At 37.2% G+C, this 21,549-nt stretch overlaps 1 protein-coding gene across 1 annotated transcript; it reads right to left on the reverse strand.

The window, feature by feature from the left end:
* Positions 1–574: 574 nt before the first annotated feature.
* Positions 575–18,828, reverse strand: CAAP1 (caspase activity and apoptosis inhibitor 1). The gene is made up of 6 exons (XM_071424515.1): positions 18,344–18,828; positions 17,158–17,358; positions 15,551–15,635; positions 14,871–14,946; positions 7,207–7,280; positions 575–3,372 (listed from the first exon to the last, which is right to left on the reverse strand). Exons 1-6 carry the CDS (start codon positions 18,473–18,475, stop codon positions 3,029–3,031), a joined length of 912 nt encoding a protein of 303 aa, XP_071280616.1. The 5' UTR covers positions 18,476–18,828; the 3' UTR covers positions 575–3,028.
* Between the last annotated feature and the right edge of the window lie 2,721 nt (positions 18,829–21,549).

A 21,549-nucleotide genomic window follows, 5' to 3' on the forward strand; every position in this document is an offset into this window, starting at 1 on the left:
GGCATCTCAACAGTACCCAGTTAGAACAGCAGCATCTTATATTACCTACACACATTATCTGACTCCATGTTTTTTCAAATACACTTAGAAATAACCTGTTGTTATCAGTGATCAAAATTTCATTTACTACAATCAACAATTACACTAATTTCAAACAGCAAGGAACATATTTTATAACACAGCTTAAAATAAATTCTCCTGGGCAAAATATTTTTGAGAGCAAATACTATATTGAAAAGTGTGTTACAAGGGGAACTAATTCTATTCTGTGGAAATATTTGGGATTTGCTTCTCAAAACTGGCATCTTGAAATCAATTTATTGTTCTCTATGAAATCACCATAACAGCAAAGCCTCCAAACAGAGATAAATACTTTTGATTCTCTGAGGGAGAGTCATTAATCTTTTTATTCATCTAGTACACAGTTAACCCTCCTCCTCCTCAAAGGATATTTTTCAGGCTGGCTAACACCCAGTGTTTAATATCTGTTTCCTGACAAAATGGTTGATCAAAACCCAGTAACACTATTTTAACGTTTCATAAATAATTCAATATATTTTACATACAAATTGCCTCTCCTTCCAAATGAAATAATAAATTTATTTTTCAAGTAAAGACCACAGACATATTTAAAAGTGAAAAACAAAACAGCTGTATAATAAACATTTCAAATACACTGGATTTTTTTATCTCTTCAGTGATACAAATCAATGCAAGAACACGTGTAATTTAACTGATCTGTTTTTAACCTAGGCAGCAACAGTACAATATCCTAAAAATGAATTAGCACTTGTGTAACCAATCACATTAAGTATCTCATATGATTCTTTTTTATTTTTTGTAAACAGCTTAATTGAATTTTCTTGGAATACTTCTCATCTTTCAATTTCGAATTTAATTAGGCTGTAATTACAAACCTTCTCTGCCATATGCATAGTAAACCTGATTCACCTCTGTCACACTACACGTTAAAGTTAGCATTAGCTAACTTTAACGTGTAGTGTAGCTTGAAATAACAGCCTTTCAACATGCTATATAACAAACTTTTAAGGGTGACCTGGGAAACCAGTAGAAAAATAAATACCATACACCTCCACAAAGTAGTCGGTAGAAGGCAATTACATTCTAGTTTATCATTACTTCCACCAGTATTTTTGTGTTGCTAAACAACTGAAATATGTTGTTTTCCAACATCACTGAATAAATTTCATATGTGTGGCTTCTTCTGGTGATGCAGGAAATGCCCTTGCAAGCAAGACTTGCACTTGCACAGCAGGCAAGGTGAGGTACTTGGTGCCTTAATGACATAAGTACAGCAGCACTGAAATGTATCTTTGAAATCTAACACAGCTCCACCAGTCTATGACTTTGTAAAAGAGAAGACAGCACATCTAAGTTCTGCCAGCTGTCCTTCTCTGATTACTTCTTTAGTTTCTCCAGACTCAAATAAAACACAAGTTCACCAAACACCTAAATGGAACTGACCAAAGACAACACCCACAGATTTTGAGAGAGTAAAGTTACCTTTTGAATTGTGTGTATATTTTCACTAACAATCTCCATTTGCTACAAAATAACAGAAAAAACGTTGACAATGTGGATAACACTAGAGTCAGGTGCACTTTACCCAGGTCACTGACATCACTTAGTAGAAGCACACTGTTATTTTATCAGCTGTATTTAATGAAGGTTTTAGTTTATTATCAAATTTACACTGCACTAACATTTTACAATAATGTTGGTCATAGAGGAAATCAATCATACTTAAGAAATATACAGAAAGCTTGCTACAGAAAGGGGTTTAAAAAGAAAGAGAATAAAGAGAAGGAAGAAAAGGGATAAAATGAAAGAATAAAAAGAAAATTATAAACCTTCAAAGAATTCAAGACATAATATCTGAATAGACTAAAGTCTGCAGTAATATTACACAATAGTAGGGGAAATTTTGTCTGCTACTGTTGCAAAGCATGTAACTGGCTTTCTAAGTAACAACCAAGGAAAACTCACGAACAAAAATACATAATACATTATTTTACTTAACAAACAGTACAGTTGTAAACTTCATACCTTTAAAGAAAAAAATTGATGTCTGAATTTGTAAACAAACATACAAATATTTTAACGAGCACTAGTTGTAAAAAAATTGAAATAATTGTTGTAAGATATTATAACATGAAAATTAATTCTGAAATTCAATTTATTTATAAAGGAATACCCTGAAATGGACAAAAATAGAATTTATATTTTAAAATGTCATAAATAAATTAAATGCCTTTTCTAAAAAAGCATACTGAAATTAAGTGGATTTTCCTACTTTCAGGGGACATGAAATGACTACATCAATTGAATGTTAAAAGCTCAAGGTCTTCTGAACTGTTTGATTTGTTAAATATTATGCCAAATATTCAAAAGGAAAGCTTTCCAGTTAGGAAGAAACTCTGTTTTCTTCAGTTATAATACAAAAGATAAGAGGGGAGGAAAGTGACAAAACTACATGGCAGTGTAATAATCTCTGTCTCTTTCAGGCACTTTCATAACTCTGAAAATAACATGTTCAACTGTTTATTTGAAAGGTAAAAATCCTTCCCTTTAGGAATTAAAATTTTAAAAACTGAAAATACTTTTACACAAAGCATCACAATGTAATTAGAATACCTACATTATGATGAGATGGGCCCCAAGAAGAATTAAGCAGTCTCAAATCTCTTCCTACCCTAACCATTCAATGATTCTATGTTTCTACAACAACCTTTCTGGAAGGCACCAGGTACCTGGTACAGCTCCATATGTGGTGTGACTCCCTGAGGAAGTGACCCAGCACAAGGACACCTCATCTCAGGGAAGCATCAACCACTGTTTGTGCATGTCATGGAAGCAGCACACTAAAGGCAACAGCACCACTGAACCACAGGTCAGGATACACGATACAGTCTGAATGAGGAATGTCACACCCAACCCAAACATAGCACTGAAGAGAACAGACATCACCTTCTTCAAAACAAATAGTGAAAATGAAATCTGAACAGTCTCATGGATGTTTCTTTACATCACCAGCTTTCATCAGAGCCTTAATAGCTCTGGCCCTCATCTCGAGTTCAAGAAGTTCCAGCTGTTGTGCTGATGGCTGAACATCTTCTGATGAAGGAACAGCTAAGGTTGCTGCTTTGGGCTCCTTCGGGCTGGATTCTGCCAGCCCCAGAATCTCATTCACACTCTTCTCAATGTCCTTCTGAAGGTCATCTATCTGGCCAGCTCCACTTCTGACAGTGCTCTCTTGCACATCTGGACCATCTTCTTCATTGCATGGGCCTTCTATGTCACTATCATATGCATCTGCGTTTATGCTGAGGACATCACTATCTTCTCCCTTGCCTGTAACACAAACATAATTATCACAGAGTTGACTAACAGAATTCTTTTACCTCAACTTACAAAATAACTTCTGCTTAAAGTGTTACTCTGCAAATTAAGAGAGTGAAAAAAATCTAGAAAAAAAATCTATATGATAATCAATTCCTCTTCTTTGTCTCCTTCAACTTTTAAAGGTAATTTATACAAGTTTTAATGCATCTTTAGGCAATTATAAAAGAACATGCAGTATAGCAATACAGCAATACCGGAAAAATTTATTCCCTCCTGTGAAGTTACATTACCTATTTTCCTAATTAAATTGTCAAAAATTTTATATTAAACAAAACTTTTGCAGTGCAAAACTGATTTTTGTTTATCTCTTAAGTAAACCTAATTTTCAGAACGCAACTTCAAAAATTACACTCAACTATGTTATGTATTTTAAGAGGTGTGGGACTTTAGTGAGATGCAAGACTAAAAATTAATAGAAACTCATAGTACAACTACTCAGCATTTATCATTAGTCCTCCAGATGCATTTAACTCCATATAAAAAAAAATGGAGAAATTTAAGACTTATATTTTTAATTGTGGCTGAAAGTTGGAGTGTATTTTTAAAAACATAATTAAAACAGGCAGCTCAGTAAAATAAAAGCAAAGCTCTAACAGAACCTAACTAACCATTCTCCCAGTTTGGCTGCAGCAAGACTTGCTTTTGACACACTGGCCTCAGAAGTTCACACTCTTTCAACATCTTTTGTAAATGTGGAAATTAAGAGCAGGATTGGTTCCAGCTTAAAATGAATACTGTGTAGTCAGATGATAATAAAGTTACTGATTACACAGACTTTATAATTAAGTTATTACTTTTAAGTTTTTATTATTAAATTATGACTTTTGGTAATACTATTTTTATCACTTGCACAGGGAAAAAACTATTTTAGAAAAATGTTATTTTTTTTAAAACATTTTAAATGCTTTATGGTAGCTGTATGCACTTGGTATTAATACATGAAAAGTGCTCAAAAACCTCAGGAAGATCTATTTTTCTGGGTGTTTACAACATTCCTCCCATCCTGAGGGTGTGGGGAAAAAAATCAATACTGACTACTTCAAAAGCTATAAATGCAATTTCTCTACTTAAAAAAATAAAAGGAGGGAGGAAAAGAAGATCAAAACAGCTCAGAATTGTTTTATGAACAATAGTAATATTTTAAAACATTAGCGTTTTGTTGGTTCAGCATTGAAATTTTTTTGTATTATAGGACACATTTCAGTTACTCACTCATGATCACTCTGTACCAGGCTGTGATCATCACAGCATTTAAGTTCAGATTTAAGAATTCTGCACACTCACCCTGAGAATGCACTCACACAGCTAAGGTATGTGGCACCTCAAAAATTCCAAAGAAAGCTAACAGGAAAGCAAATTCAGCTCATGAAAATAGATGTTAAGACATACAAAAGAAGTTTATAGATCACTTTTCACCTTTTGTTTAAAGCAAGATAAATCACAATTTTGAAATAATAAAATCTGAAAACCTAAAAAATAAACAAGGCTCCAAAAATTCTCCTCACAGCAGTGTGTATGAAAACTACTAATGAGATGAACATACAAAGGCCTTCTTTGATCCTAAGTAGTCTTGGCCTGTTCCTACTGTGACAGAAACCTCAAGATTTTCAAGATTAATATTTCATTTTCATATGCAGTTTCCCCTACTTCCCCTACCATTTAGTCATCTTTGAACAGTATCTTTTTAACTTTACCTTGCAAGCCACAATTTATGGAGAAAGATCAGAATGGGAAACAACAGGATTAAGAAACTGTCTTTCTTCACAGTATCAGTCAGTGTTTACCTAACATGCTGGCCAACCAAGGAGCATTACCATGGATCAAAAAATCAGCTGCATTACTGGATCACAGTTCAAAGCCTGAAACTTAACATCTGAGCCTGACCATCCTATTATACTACCAAAGTCAAACTGACCTGTACAGAGTCTGGCTGGGACGGAGTTAATTTTCTTCACAGCAGAGTGCATGATGCTGCTTCTGGATTTGTTTCTGAAGCATGTTGACAACAGACAAGTTTGGCTACTGCTGAAGAGTGCTTGAACAGCCTCAGGGCATTCTCTGTTTCTCACTCTGACCCCACAGAGAGTAAACTGGGAGACTGAGAGGATGCAGAGCCAGGACAGCTGAGCCAAACTGACCTAAGGGATATGCTCCACCATACAGCACTGACATCTTCCCAAGTAACTGTCATGCATGCTGAGTCTCTGCTTTCCAGGAAGTGGCTAAAGATCTGGCTGCCAATGGGAACTTGTAACTAAGCCTATGATTTTTGCTTTGTTTCAATGTACAGCTCTTGCTTCACTTATTGAAGAGTCTTTATATTGACTCATAAGTTGTCCTCATTTTGTTTTGCTGACTGTCACCTTTATTCCACTGGGGACAAGCGACTCAGGGGTGGGTAGGTGCCTACTGCGTCAGCCCACCACAGGATTCCTTTTGGAATCAATTGACACATTAAGAAGGAACAAAATATTAAGTCATTCATGTCTATCCCAGAGAAGCTGGGCAGAACAACCTTGGGTTCTATTTAGAAATTGGAACCTCCAAAACTGTGGAATTCAGTGTTCATTCAGGCTTTTTGGCCTACAGATGTTTAATGAGCTAACAGGCTTTATTTCCCTCTTTTGCTCCTGTGTTTTTACAGTAATAAGGATCATGGCTGGCATTACTCATTATATTTTTCATTCTGGTAACTTTTACTTTTTCTTCATCTACAGTTGCAACATTAATTTCAGCACACTAATTTCATTTTTAAATTTTAATTTTATCCACTTATGCTTATTCTCTCATTCTCTCTTCTTTTTCCCACAGCTTCTCAGGCTGTGGGAAAAAGAAGAGAGCATGAGAGAATAAGCAAAAGTGGAGAGAATGACTGGAGTTACACTTTCTAATCTATACAATACTCTCAAAAGTTCTTAAAAGCTAACATTTTGAGAGGAGCCACTGTTTTAGCCCAAAGCAATCATGATGCTCTGGGTGATTAAGTCATAAAAAACAACAATGATATCACTTGCAGTAACCATCAATTCCTTTTGATAACACAGAAGCGGAAGAAATCTGCAGGAAATCTGTCAGTTCTAAGGTTCGTCCAATAGTACAACAAGCAACATTTAAAGGATTATCCACAGTCATAGCAACTCACACCTAAGAGTTTTGGTGCTTTTATTATGTATGACTCTTTCCCATTTGACTCTTCCCACTAACTAATTCAAAAAAGAAACATGTTTCAAAAGTCATTCCAAGAGACATCTTTCAGACAACATTCTGAATTGTGAAATAGTAGCTGCAAGAAGCAAATAAAGTTAGATCTTTGCAGAAAAGAAATGTAGCTTAGAAGAATTTTCAACATTCTTTGACTGGAAAAGCTACTTCTGATCTTTCTGCTTAGAGCCAGTCAAAATGAAAATAAACAGACTGAGACAGAAACACCTCTAGTTCTAGTGCTTCATGCACAAACTAATATTGGCAATTGTTATATGTGCTGATTTAATGACTGGAATGGAACAAATACTACTGCAGGCTAAAAGCACTGTTTTCTTGTGCAAAAAGTACAAATGTGCACCAATAACTTATGAGCCTTTGCATTTTCTATCCTGCCAATCACTGTAGTACTTGAATGTCTCACAAGCTATGTTTTTGCATCTAAGAAGAGAAAGTACACAAAACAAAATACTCTTTCCCAATGTATATTCATTCTCTGTTCACAAGACAGCTGTCAGCTACCTGGAATTAGTCACTGGCCAACATCGAGAACACAAAATTTCAGCTTTCTCAACAACATACCTTGCTTTGACTCCTGACCTTCCAGCTTGCTGTCTTCTCTCAGAGAAGAAGTTGAGTCTATACTGTTGTCCTGTCTGGAAACAATTAAGAACACATTTTAATCACCATAATTTAAAATTTAACAGAACATTTTTAGAAACTAAAAAATTATCAGGTGGTAAGCCAATAAGCCAGCTACAGTAGGAATAAGGGCAGAAGGAATACAGAGAGCTAATGTGAGTACTTGAAAATAAACTTTTTTTGTTTTGCCTTGTGCAATTATTTCCACTGCATCCTTGCCTTTTAGACTAACAATCCTCAATGGTTATAACTGAGGAACCACAGCTGAGCAGTTATAAAGGAAAAGCTCCTCATATTAGGAGCTTTTCTGTAAAATTCAAAATAAATTGTCACATAATTAAATTGTTTGGGAAAACAATAATTTCTGCTGCACTCAAATACTATTTACTGTCTTATTTTGAAAGTAAAAAATTATTTTAATGAAATTATCATCAGACCATCACTAACCTCTTCTAAACCAGAATCTTCTTGTTTCACAAAGGGATACTTTTTAAAACAAAAGTATTTACAGCTCAGCTATTACAGTGTATTCAGTACCCGCATTTCTCAATTTCTCCTACTTAAAGACTTCTACCCCTGATGTGTAGGGTTTCAACTCTTACACAAGTGTAAGGAAGAGACATTTCAGTGAAAGGTTAATGTCCTTCATGTACTTCACACATCCTAGTTACACAAACTGTGAAAACATTCAGGAAGGGCACAGGTAGAACAATCCAGAATCACAGGAAGAGTTCAGTTGCCACATCCAGTGAGCATTTTGACAACAGAATTGCCAAATTCTAAACTGGAGTTAGTGTGTCATTGGCTTCATCTGTATTAATATGGAATCAATGCAGCTCTCCTGGCCATGGGAACTTAACAACACTATAAAAAGGAAGCAGTATTCTGGTGTCACAGATGTAAATATGATGACTAATAACTTGTTTCTCAATAATGGCCTTTACAGCTTTCCTGAAAGTGAACACAGATCTATTTTCCTTGTGTTTTACAAGCTGCATTTTTTCCCATATGCCCAATGGTTTTATCAGGAGGAGGAACACCATAGTGTTTCTAGAAATCATGGTCTGAGAGGAGAGACAGTTATTTTCATTTCTATTTCCTTTAATGAAGTGGCAAAGGCTACATCAACAGACTCTCCTTTTTTCCCCCACTTTTTTTAGCCATTGGAACATAATTGTGTAAAGTATCATGCAATAACTCATTAAGGACAATAAGCAGGTCAATACAATTGCCTAGCAAACGATGTGAACACCAGGCTGTTCTGCCTATTTATTGAGTCACATGACTACACTAACTCCTTTTCCAAACGAGATGAGAATAATCAAAATATGCCTACACACGTGTAAGCAACTGCAACCAGCAACTGCAAAGAGGACCATAGGTCAGATGGGCCTACAGGACTGTGCTGCCAGAAATCAGACAGAATGAAAAATATACACCTTCTCCAGGATTTTCAGTGTCATGCAGCTGTAAGTAGATGATTGTAATTCACTAGCACCTCAAGCTATCTAGACAAGAAGCAGGATGCAAGATCTGGGACTAAGGTATCAAACAGATAAAATCAGAGACAAAATTCCAAAAATAGACTAGGTTCTGCAAGTAGGCAAATTGAGGGACGATAATAGAGCACTAGATACCGCAGAGATGAACAGCATCAGCTACTAGGGACAATCACAGGCCTACACCTGCCATCAGAGAGGCCTGCATGCACAAGGAAGTCTGAGAAGCAACAGGAACAAGGATACAAACCTTGTGGGCTTCTGTGCCAGCAGCCAGGGAGAGATGTGGATTTCAGACCAGCTACTGGTCAGCAGATGTGGATGGAACCACTTGGTTTTTGGCTTTTTTTTAAAGCAACTCCTAACAATTTGTTGTATCTAGTTACTTAACTCTTGACCAAAATTAGGTTGTGATATACCCTGATCATCACTAAGAGCAGAAGCAGCTTTGGCTGCTCCTGTCTAATCCTCTTTCACACACATACTTCATCATTCAGAACTCAGTAGTTATGTCTGCAAAGTGGACAGCAAAGTGTCATTTTTAAAAGCCTGATCTTGCACCAGTAGTATTCAGACAGTAGATTTCAGAATTCTGGTATCACCTTGATGTCTGATGAGGAACTGGAATCATCTCTTTCAGAGAAAACAAAGTGACCACTATAGTTCAAACATTGGCTGTGAAATTATCCATAACCATTTTAACAGCCGTATAAAAAGAAACTACCAACTTTAAAAGAAACCACACACTGAAACTTGTAAAGTTTCTTCCTGATGCTTTGACTTTAACAATAATTACAGGAAACCCATATTCCTTTAGAGACTACCTACTGTCAGCAAAAGAATTTTTACGACACGGAAGTGCTTTTACAGCATGTTTTACTCTCTCAGAATTGATTGGATTGGACTGCATTGCTGCAGAACCTTCATGACTTTGCTTTGTAGGCAAGCATTTTGCACCATCTACTGGCTCAACAAATGCATTTTAAGTTTGGCTTTTAACTTGTTAGCCTTGTTTTATGTGTTTGCTAGTGAAAAACATTTTTTCCCTAATTATCTGTACTGTGGTATACATGTTAGAAAGGGGGGTCTTCAAACAACGGGAGCAGAAGATACGTTATTTTAAAATTAAGGGACCTTATAAACACTTAATACTCTCTTTTTTCATGCTGTGCTGGTAAGTGACAATAGTAATTTAGAGTGTCTCCCTTTTGCCCAGCCTTTATATTTCTCCCTCAAGATGACAGTTAAGTTCCAAGTCAATCTTCCAAGCAATAAACTCAGCACTTTTAATTTATTATTTTAAACAGAACAACATTTTCACAGTATGATATTTTCAGCAGAAAGAAGCTAACTACAGCTACAATTTGCTGACAATTTGCTGAAAACAAATGTTGTAAATTTAAATTTACCTTATTTTATGCAGAGCATGCATTTCATGTTGTCATGCGCCACACTAGCATAATCCCTAACTGGGCTCACACAAATGGTTTCTGTACACAATTTGCAACAGGAATTTGTACAGCTCTCAAAGCATCTTGGTATGAAGGTGATTTGGTACCCAATTCCAGTAGATTTTGCAAAGTGGGGTAAAAACACAGCAAAGGTTAGGAAAAGGAGTACTGGCAGAGAAGCAGATGCCTAAGGATTGACAGTAGCTCTCCAATACTGGTGGCAGGGATACCAGGTTTCAGTGGTCACTGGGGTTGGAGACCAGAAGGAAAAGTATTATTCACCTAAATCTCCAGTGAGACTTGAGATTGGGACCTCTGTTATTTTTGACATGATGTACCTTCCTGAATTAAAATTTGCCTTTGCACTCAGTTCGAGGCCTAAAACCCATTTCTAGAAGACCCAAGTCCTTGAAAAATTCCTGCAAATTTTTGTTCCAAGGACAGTTTTCAATGACAAATGAGAACCAAAATAATTAACAAGCATTAAGTAGCAAGTTGAAAAAACAAAAGGGAAAAAAGTTCTTACAAAATAGTGTTTCTGAAGAAAGGTATCTCAAAAGACAGGTGTTAATCAAATAGTTTAATGAACTATGCAAAGTCCATCAGTCCTGTTACAGGTGATGTTTGAGGACACCACAAGTACAGAAGGCAGTGGGGCAAATTAGCCAAATGCTGATGTATCTGTTCAGTGACTCATGTAGCTGGTTGTTCCAGTGATTCCAAATGCTGAAAATAACCAAATTGTCTTACAGGGGTAAATATCAGATGGTAATTGCATGCTTGTGAACACCCAGCAACCAGGAGCACAACACATCAAAACAAGACAAAACTTTTAACTGCTAACATTTCCAAAAGAAAACAAGCAAAAACTACACTTTTGACTGCAAAGTAGTAATATGCCTATAAATTCTTGAAAGAGCAAATATTAAACTGCAAATTTTCACTCAGTGAAAAAAATAAGCCCAATAAGATATTGAAGGCAGAAGATCATTTACTCAGACCCGTATGAACATTGATCATTATAATGACACTAGAATGTTTGTTCTTTTAATGTTTTACTAACACAGCATGTAACTTAATTTCACTTGTTCTGCTGGAGGATATTTGAAGAGTCAATTCAGGTAAAAGAAAAGAAACAGCTCAAAAACATGCTAACACTTCTTGAACGAGATGAAGAATACCTACTTGGTTTTTGCAAGACATTATCTGACTCCTGTCAATTAAATATCTGATGTTTATTTGGAAGCTTCATATACAGTAATTCTCTTGTTTTAACAGTATTCCATTTCAGAGAGTAACACAGAAACAGAAAGAAAAATCTGAGAACTGCATATTCAAAAACCTATACAGAGCTGACAAATAACAAAATTTATCTATTGCAACAGCATGTTCCAGTTACTGCCAAATATACGCCCTGCTTCTTCAATTCTTCTGCATGGTTATTGCAGGATTTCTAATGCTTCACACAGAATAAGCTGGTGATAAAATAAAAGAGCAAATGTTTTACATGCTAATGTAAGCATGTGAAGCATTTACATAGTTGAAATTCAAGAAAAGCCTCAGGATTTCCACTTCTAGTAACAGAATGAGGATATGTGCAAAAACCAAAAAAGGAAGATCCAATTTACAATTAGATGCAATACCATCTAAAAGCTTCACATAAAGACCTGAACTTTGCAAATTTCCGGTAACTAGAGAAACTTCCCTAAATTCCTGCTACTTTTAGCTGGTACAGACAGGAAACAGCTCTTTTGAGACTGAGAGTCATTTGCTTATTTAATTTAAAATTTCTCTAGATGTATTGGTTCAAGCTTTGTGAATTTCAGCTGATATATGCAGATGGCTAAAGGTATATTTGTTGAATTTATTTTTTTCAAAGGACAATAATGAAAGAAACAAAGGGATGTTTCCAATCAGTTAAAACACTTTTGATTAGCGTACAACTTGCTACTCAATTTTCCCTTTCCACATTCACATTTGAATGTAAAAACTAATACAAGTCAGACTTTAAACAAATAAGTTATAATAGAATGCAGGAAAAAGAAATAATTTATATGAAAGCCAATCTTCATATATGCAATGAAGATTACCTAGGAAGAACTAACAGTGATTATAAAAAATAGAGAAACTGTCTTTTTTGTTATGGAAAGTCTTTTCTATTCCCAAGGCAAACAAACTTACCTACTTAAATCCAGATTAGAAGTATAATTAATGATTACAAACAATGCTTGCTTGTCTTAGCAATGCAGTTTTCAATATTTCTTCACATATGCACCTTAAGCCTTTGTAGTGGCTAACTTGTTGCTGAAACACATTTTTCTGAAGTTTTGAAAACTTGCATTTATAATTATTTACACACAGGTTATAAAGAAGCTGACCCAAGGCCCAAAGATTAGACTACTTAGTAAAAAGTGCTTGTGACTGTTTACCATTGTAAAAGCATCATATTGGTCTACTTACTGAGCACTGAACTTCAAGATTAACATAAAGCCTTAATTCTCCTCATTTTCTCCTATCCCTTTATTTTTCTATCATCCAAACAGCTTTTCTGTTTTGTTTTCTTTTTGTTAATGCTACCACACAGCTGAACCGTGGAGCCAAGGTTCTCAGATAGCACCCACTGATGCAGAATGCTATTTTTGAAAGGGAGAAGAAAATCCCCAATTCCTAAAACTTCCTGCCCAGCTTGGAGGGGTCTGAAACCCTGAACTATCAGGATACAGATACAAGAACAAGGGGCACCTCAACCACTGTTTGTCCCAGGAAGCAATTTGCTCTACAACTGTGAACAACATCTCTCAGTTTCTTTTACCTTTTTGAAACACAATTTCTTCTTGATTTACTGTCAGTTACTGAAACCTTCCTAACTGGCATAGGAAAATAGGGTAAATGTCATTGATATCCACTAGCTAAAAAATGGTAAATTCTGATTTTTCTTATTTGATAGTTTTATTAATTAATTTCCTCTTTTTAGATTTTTACCAGCTCAAATAATTTCTATATAAGAAAGAATTTACACAGTCTACTATATCAAAGGATCATAAATTCATGTCTCAACAGTAGCTTTGAAACATCTTGAAGACACAGAACAACCTTACTGAAATCCAGCAGCACTACTCCTGCCATACATCTTGGAGATAAAGAACATTTAACATATTTTGCATATTTTGCAATAGTAAATAGCTTGTGAGTTAGGCCTTAAACAAAAACCCAAAACGACATATAAGGGAATCAAAAAACTTGGGTATTTTTTATGGCTTATTTAGCCAGCAAGTCTGTCTTCTCATTCTATTTAGAACTTCACTGACAAATTATCAATCACTTTACAGAGACTATTCCACATAGAGACCACTACACTACATAAAGAAACCCAATATTTAGTGTATCTAGTAGTTTTTTAATTTTTCTATCTGCTTTTCCAAACAGCCAGCAGAGGGCAATGTCCAAAATAAGAAAACTAGGTTTTGAAACTGACGACCCCATTCACAGATCACATAGGCAACAAATAGCACAGCAGGATACATTAACAATGGGCTCCAAATGGAATCTTAGAAGAAACAGTGTCAAAGGGTATTAAAACTGTATCACAAGGAAAAGAACGAAACCTAACTTTGTATTCACTCCATTTTCTAGTATATTTGTATGATGAGAAGTCATCAAAGAAAATTTGGTGATAACTTCATAGCTTGTTCTGAATAAAAGCTGGGATCAGAAACTAGGTCCCTGCTAAAGAAAAATACTGACCAGAATGTGAAAGTTGAATTGGTGTTACTACATTTTCCATCCATTTGTTCTTATTTAAATGCATCTCTGGTGCATTGTCTTGTACTGTCTCAGAGGTTTATTAAGTGTGTCCTGAATCTGTGGACCAACTGTAATCAGGTCAGTGTTGAAAACATAAAAGCTTATTAGCTTTCTAGAAACAAGTTAGCCTCACTAAATTTGATGCATTGTGCCTGATAACTAGTAACTTTCCTTTCCCCTTCACTACTTCCATAGAAACTATCAAACAGGTGAACTCCTGACAAAGAAATGGTCTTTAAAAAACAGAGAAGCATTTTAAGAAAAGGTTAAGAAGTGCTGTCTTTTACAAAACTGCCAGATGCCAAGATAAGAGCAAGAGACCAGAAGCCTCTGTTCTTGAAACTCTACATTCTGTAGCACTCCTTATACAGAGTGCATTGAACAGGTGAGTGTAAGTGCTTCTTCAATTGCGGCAGGAATGAAGGACCAGAATGAAAAGTTGAAAGAGAAGGGATAAATCTCAGTTGAACTGAAAGTACCCTTAAACAATTCACTGACCTAAGTGGGAGGGGTTTACTGCTTTAGCTCACACAAAGACAACCTAAATCACACCACTTTTGTTGCCGGACACAAGTATGAAAGTTTAATTACCATAACTCGGCTGATAGGTACTATGCCACTATGAACCCAGTTATGTGCTCAAGACACACTTGAAGTCACAAAGTGACAAAATCATGTCTGTAAGTTTAGGGCTTGCTAGTAGCCACACTTCATTGTCATTCAACTAGAGTAATTAATTAAGGATATAGCAACTGGGTCTTTCAATCATATATTTGATCATTTCTCATGAAAAATCTCTGAATTGTTCAGTCTCCTTAAATTAAGTTTAAGTGTTGTATCTTTTACTCACTGACTGACTGAATCACCTCCAGTCTTGTCTCCTCCATCTGCCTCCTCGTCAGTATCAGAATCAGCTCCAATCTTGCCTAGATATACACAGTTTCAAACATGAAAATTTAGGAAAGTGATATAATTAATACTACATACTTAGGTTTACTTTTAATTATTAACTCTATAACAATCAGCAGAAGAGGATTTTTCCCAATTAAAGCAGAAGTTCTAAAATTAGACTTAGTCAAAACCAAAACCCTTATCTGGGAGTCTTCTGTTGGCTTCACATACATTTATACTGGATTACAAAAAATCTGATTAGCTACTCTGATTAGTACAATACTGTGGGTGCTAAAAATAAAGTACAGAATTAACAGCAAGATACTCTGGAGCACTCAGACTTGAAGAGCTTTTCTTCATTGACAAGACAGCAATATGTTTACAAATAAGTTCTGTATTCCTTAAATATCAAGTGCGAGTTTAATAAAGCTGTGAAAAGCTGGAATGTCATATCCTTAACCAAAGTACAAGAACGGTGTGTCTTGGTGGAACTGAGCGATTATGTACACACTAAAATATACTTACTAGTGTGTGTCTGTATATATACATATATATATTTAAGTTGCTAAAAAGAGTGCAAATTCGGTTGAGGCAGACTATTTTCTGGTATACAGTGGAGTCTTAAAGTTTCATTCATACCTTCAAGTATCTTCAACAGTTTTTTTTCAGATAACAGCTCCAACTGCTCCATGCAAAGTCTTTTGATTTCATCCATGGAACAGTTCTAAGAAGACAGATAAGACAAACCACAAGCTACTAAAACTTTTTGAGAAGACAGCAATTAAAGATGTAATGAAGATTTAACTTGGATTAAAGCCTCTCCCATATTCTGATCTGCATTGATGCAACTGCTGTAGAAAACCAGGTGTTTCAGTTATGACAAGAAATAGCATACGTGTGGCTTTCACCTGAAAAATTAAGCAATATACACTCTATCAGTTACCTGACCTAGGGCTTGGAGTCTTTACTGCAGCTACAACACTGAGCACCAGAAACACCAGATCATATCTGTGAAGCATGGAACAGCAAACAATTGCACACCTGGTTATTCCTAGTTTTTTCCCCCATCACTGGGGGGAAGCTGGGTTATGTAATTAAGCTTACAAAGATCAGAGGCAACTGTTGAATGCAAGTTCAAAAACTGGAGAAAATAATGTATTGACAACACACCAACAGATGCATATCACAACACAGAAAATAAAGAAAGTATGTAAACTGCGATTCATTTCTCATGCTTGGTACATCCCATACATTGCCACAGATTTTACTGGTATTCCAGTTACCTTCAAATCTCATACCTCTTGGTGACATTCGGGAATTTCCCATTTTCAAATGAGCTCTGATACCATGTACAAGTACCAAAATTAGGAGCTGATAAACAGGTTGTAATACTCAGTCATATTTTAAGTTTGGTTCTACACTATGAGGGCAATTTCCCTACAAACTCAGTAATGTCTTTCCTTCCAGATTCTCAAGTTCTTCTTCTGCCAGAGATGAAAAATGGATGAGCCTATGTGCAATTTGCCATGTGTTTAAAATGAAGTCCTGTCTCACTTATATTATTGATAATACAACTCATTAAGATAAAAAATTGAGATAAAAAATTTACAACTACTAACAAGCATTACACAGATGACATTTCACTTGCAGCCTCTTCTTCTGTACAGGCTGCTAACCTAATTTATTTTAAGTCCTATTGTTCACAAGAGTCAAAAAGCATATGATCCAAGCCAGTAAAACTCCACCTTTAGTCCATAGGAGTTACAGCTTCAGAAGCTGTTTATGAAGAATGGGCTTTATTTTCTTATCTCAGACATTGCTTTAATACCATACAAATAAAATCAGCTGCCACAAGCAGAAATCAGTATTTTTTTTTACAAATCAGCATATTAGTTAGTGAACAACTACTGTATTTACTCCTCATAACCATGAAAATCCTTTTCCATTTAACCAACCAGTAGAGGGGGACAGTCTAAAGCTAAACTTGAAGTTTAGAAATGATAGAGCAGTAGCAAAAGGAGTAACCTGGAATAACAACAGCAAATCTTTAAAAAGTCTCACTTCCAGACACATGACTGGGAGACTACTTAAGAAGCGTACTTGACTTCATAGAAACTTCTTTAGCTGAGAAATATACAGACAGTTTTTAAAATGTAAATGCACTAGGCTTGAGAGAGAAGTATTTTTTTGTTACACAAGCATTCAGGATCATGGTAAATACATAAATGGTCAGTGTATTTCAGTACCTTTAAAGTATCAGGCAGCATCTTCTGTAGTTTCTTCTCCCCTATGACACAGAAACACTGTTGAAGCATTTCCTTTTTGTCCCCAATGTAGAAACTGACAGGTTTGAGTGACACAGTGAGATCTAATCCTCCTTCCTCTATATCACTGGGTTGTTCAGCTTCTTCCACTTTTTCTCCAGAGAGTACATTGCATTTTGTTTCCTAAAATCAAAGAAGGCACATCTTCTAGTGAATTAGAGACGACAGAAAATTACAGCTTCACCTGTGCTTGCAATAATTTTCCCTTCATTAATGCAAGGTAGATCTTAACGTGGACTTCTCAAATTCCAGTGTTTCATATTGCAAGGTAACTGCATTACGGAAGTTACGTATTTTATTACTGAGAACATTATTGTGCTGGGAAAATTTTGTAGACCTCCATGAAGTGAAAACTACTCCTAAATATTAACTGGGAAATACTATCTGCAAATACTTAGCTGGTGCTTACACATGAAAGCATGCTTTAATGCAGAAGAAATCCATCTGATTAGCTGAGCAGTTAAATCAGAAAGCTCATCATTTACAGCTACCCGGCTAAGATTGGCATACAATTCCCTGTCTGGCAGAGTCTTCACAGAATCAAAATGGGATTCGTATTAGAAAGTGCATCCTCCATACATCAGCGGAGGACCACTAGAATAAAAAAACTAATTAAAACAAACAAAAACCCAAACAAAACCAAAACCCAAACAAACAAAAAAAACCCAAACAAACAAAAAAAAAAAAAAAAACCCAAAACCAAACCACCAGCCAGAAATATACTTTGTCAGCCTCAGAATTTACTTAGGCGTGCATGCCACAATCAATTTTTGCACACCAACACATCCTTGAGAAGACTCGAAGGCCAGAAGTGTGAGAACCACTCGGGTGCTACCCGAGCTTGTACGCCACATCCCTCACGCCTGGGATGCACAGACCGCCGTTCCCGGGATGCGCGCCCGGGCTCGGCCGGCCCCTGCCGCTGCCTGTGCCTGGGCTGCCCGTCTTCGCGCCGCCCTCCCACCAGCGCGACTGAGCCCGGCGCTTCCCGCAGCCAGCCGCGGCAGGGACCGCGGCCAGGCCTCTGCCGCCAGGAGGGACCGGGACGCGCCCGGGAAGGCAGAGGCGGCACGGCACCGGCCAGACCCCGCGACTCCGCCCGCGCTACCTCCAGGGCACCGTGGCTGGACTCGGTGCTCCGCCGCTTCCTGTCGCTGCCGTCCGGCCCCGGGGCTCCCTCCGGGCAGCAGGAACGTGAGCGGCGCCGCTTCTTCTCCTTGGAAGACTTCCTGCCCGGCATGGCCGCGCCGCGCGCACGCCGCGCGCCGCCGCGGCAGCGCCGCTTCCGGCGGGACTCGGGCGCAGCGCCCCCTGCCGGCCCCGCGCCGCAGCCTCGAGATGGAGGAGCTGGGAATGTACGGTGGGGGGTGGCTCGGAGAGAGCGAGGCCCCAGTAAAAGTGCAGCCACACGAGGGCACGGGACCTCTTTACACAAGTGGAAGATGTAGAAAACACATCTTTCGAGGAGCTGGGGTTGTTTAGTGTCCAGAAGAGGAGGCTCAGGGCTGACCCTATTGCTCTCTAGAACTCTCTGAAAGGAGAGTCTCCTGCCGTGCCTGCAGTGAGAGGACAAGAGGAAATAACCTAAATCTGAGACATGGGAGATTCAGATTAGATATTAGGAAAAAATATTGTCACCGTCAGGGTGGTCAGACATTGGAATAGGTGTCCCTGATGGTGAAGTCACCTTCCCTGGAGGTGTCCAAGACATGTCTGGATCTGGTGCTGGTGGTGTGGTTCAATGGTTACAGTGATAATGCTGGGTGGATAGTGGACTTGATGATTACTTAAAGTTCTCTTCCAACATGGATGATTCAACGATGATTCCACAGTTCTATCCTCTGTAGCTACTGTTTAATTCTGACTTTTTCCCTGACTTTCAACCTGTTTCAATGCTGCAAGGACCTGCAAACTCCTCCCTTGGCAGCTGTTTGGCATTGCCAATAACTTTGGAACAACAATAACTTTTTCCATGATACTTAATGTGTACTGGCGAAGTTTCTTCATGGGATGCAAACGATTAGGAATTGCAGCAGAGAAGCCTGTTTAAGGCAGGCGGCTGTTTTGTGCAATTCATGAAGACACTGATCAACTTTCTGCCACCAATAAGATTAGTTACAGAGGGAACTCAGTCTATTATCCTAAAGAGGTTAGTCAAAATTAAAGACTAGGGTAGACAAATGTCCATAATTAGGCAGAGAGCATTTGTATTAAATATCTTCTTTACTGTGCAAAGATATGCAATAATTTTCTTCTTTACTTAACACAACTGAATGTCTGCTCTTTTTTGTCTGCTTTCTTTCCCAGATTCAAACATGTTGCCATCCAGTTTGTCCATGTTGGGTTGGATCTTCAAATGGGAGGTACTGGCCCATTTAGGCAGAAGTCTGCTGAATGCAAGTTGTATAAAACTACTGGTATCAGAATTTCTGTGGGAAGATGATATGTATTTGCATAGGCTGACACCGTTTCCAAAAGGGTTAGAATTTACTAAGTACCATCAGTTCTTTTTTCAGCAAGCCTGAGTCCCTGCAAAGGCAGATTAGTATCAGAGTTAATCCTGATTAGCATATGTTGTTAAAATTACCTGGATTGTGGGAATAGATGTTCATATTTATCATCACTGAATAACAGCCTCAGCATACTCTAAAGGTGGCAGAGGTAATGTGATTAGGAAACACTGAGGAGGCGTCTAAGTTTGGGATGAAAATGGGATCCCTTGAGCAACTGTAAGGAAAATAAAAAGTCTAGCAGTGTATGCTTAGGCATGCAAACTGTGTTTTAAATGAATGTAGAATACAGAATACAGAAGCTAACTGGACTGTTGATAGAAAGATTTGTAACAATATACAAATTTATGTACTCACAGGCTTCAAATTCTGCTGTCAAAAAGGGGTAGTTCATACTTTAAACTATATTTTAATGTGTTTTGTACAGACCAACAGTGGTGTCATGAACATTGCAAATTTATCTTTGCAACTGGAAAGTCTGGAAACAAAATTTCCCACCAAATTTGAAACCTCAATCTCTACAGTGGATAAGCATCAAAAAACTACTCTAAGAATAGGACATCTGAAAACACCCAGATACTCTTCAGGCTCTCAACTGCTGTATAGGGAATCTTGTTGCCAAACATTTAATTTCAGTCTATTTAGTACACATTTTGAAAAGATGGGAAAGATCTACTGTTCCTATACTTTGGATTTTTTGATGGTTTAAGGAGAAAGTGACAAAAAGAGGCAAGTGATCACAGTATACAGTAATGGATCACATTCAGCTGAGAAGCTTAACTAAGTATTTTTAAGAAAAATACTTCACACAATTGAAACTAGCAGGCTATTACATTTCCTAAAGCATTTGGAGTTGCCTCTGTAATACTGATTTATGGTAAGACTCCTCCTGTAGATTATTATAGCATGTTACATTATAAAAAAGTCACTGCATCCAATTATTCATGAATGTACAGCTCAGTGTACACTACTTTTAATGAAATAGGTTTGCAGACTGAAGTTAAGTCTATTTCTGGCTGTAGCCTGAACACGACTGAGTAATTAACACTGCTTACTTGGGTTCTGATATGAGCAAAGTGCATCATAATAACAGACATTAAAGAAACCTTGTGATAGATTGGACCAATTTGTGTTACTGTAGTCTTCTTCTATCTTGGAAAGTCCAGTAGTTGGTGCTGACAGAAGTCTGTTTTGACTCCTCGTTTAGTTCCTTAGGAAGGCATTTTATACTTGTCCTGAGCTTTGGCCTAACTACATCCCAAGTTTTTCCACTTCATAAAACCCGAGCCATGCCTAACAGCAATGCTTTAATGTGAGATGCTACTGTGTGCTGTTGGCTATTCTTTCTAAAATCTTCATATCTCAGAAAAAGATGCCAAAAGAATTGTGTCATCTACTGAGAGACTTTGAATTCTTAGCAGAAGACACAGCTTCTCTTCAAGGGGCTCTTGAAATCTCTCAAACATACTTCAACTATTCCCCTGATAAATGAAATCAGGAACCCGTAGCATGCAGATCAACTTATTCAAAATGTACTACTGTAGATAGTAAGCCAGCTCCCAGTTGTGTGCCAGGCACATACTCATTTTCAATGGCCTCTGGTCTCAAAATTTTTTGATTGTATCCTGTGGATCTCATGTCTGGCACATTTCCCACTACGGATATAACATTCTTTCACTGCAACAGTAATTTCATCCTGCTGACATTCCCAAGGAATTCTTCTTATTGGTGACCCCAGCAGCAGATTGTGCAGTACCCTTACACGCATTTATGTGTTTATGCATGTGGATGCTGACATGAACCA

Source organism: Agelaius tricolor, unplaced genomic scaffold, assembly GCF_023055355.1.
Source record: "Agelaius tricolor isolate 1412-34295 unplaced genomic scaffold, bAgeTri1.0.p SCAF_4, whole genome shotgun sequence".
NCBI lineage: Eukaryota > Metazoa > Chordata > Aves > Passeriformes > Icteridae > Agelaius > Agelaius tricolor.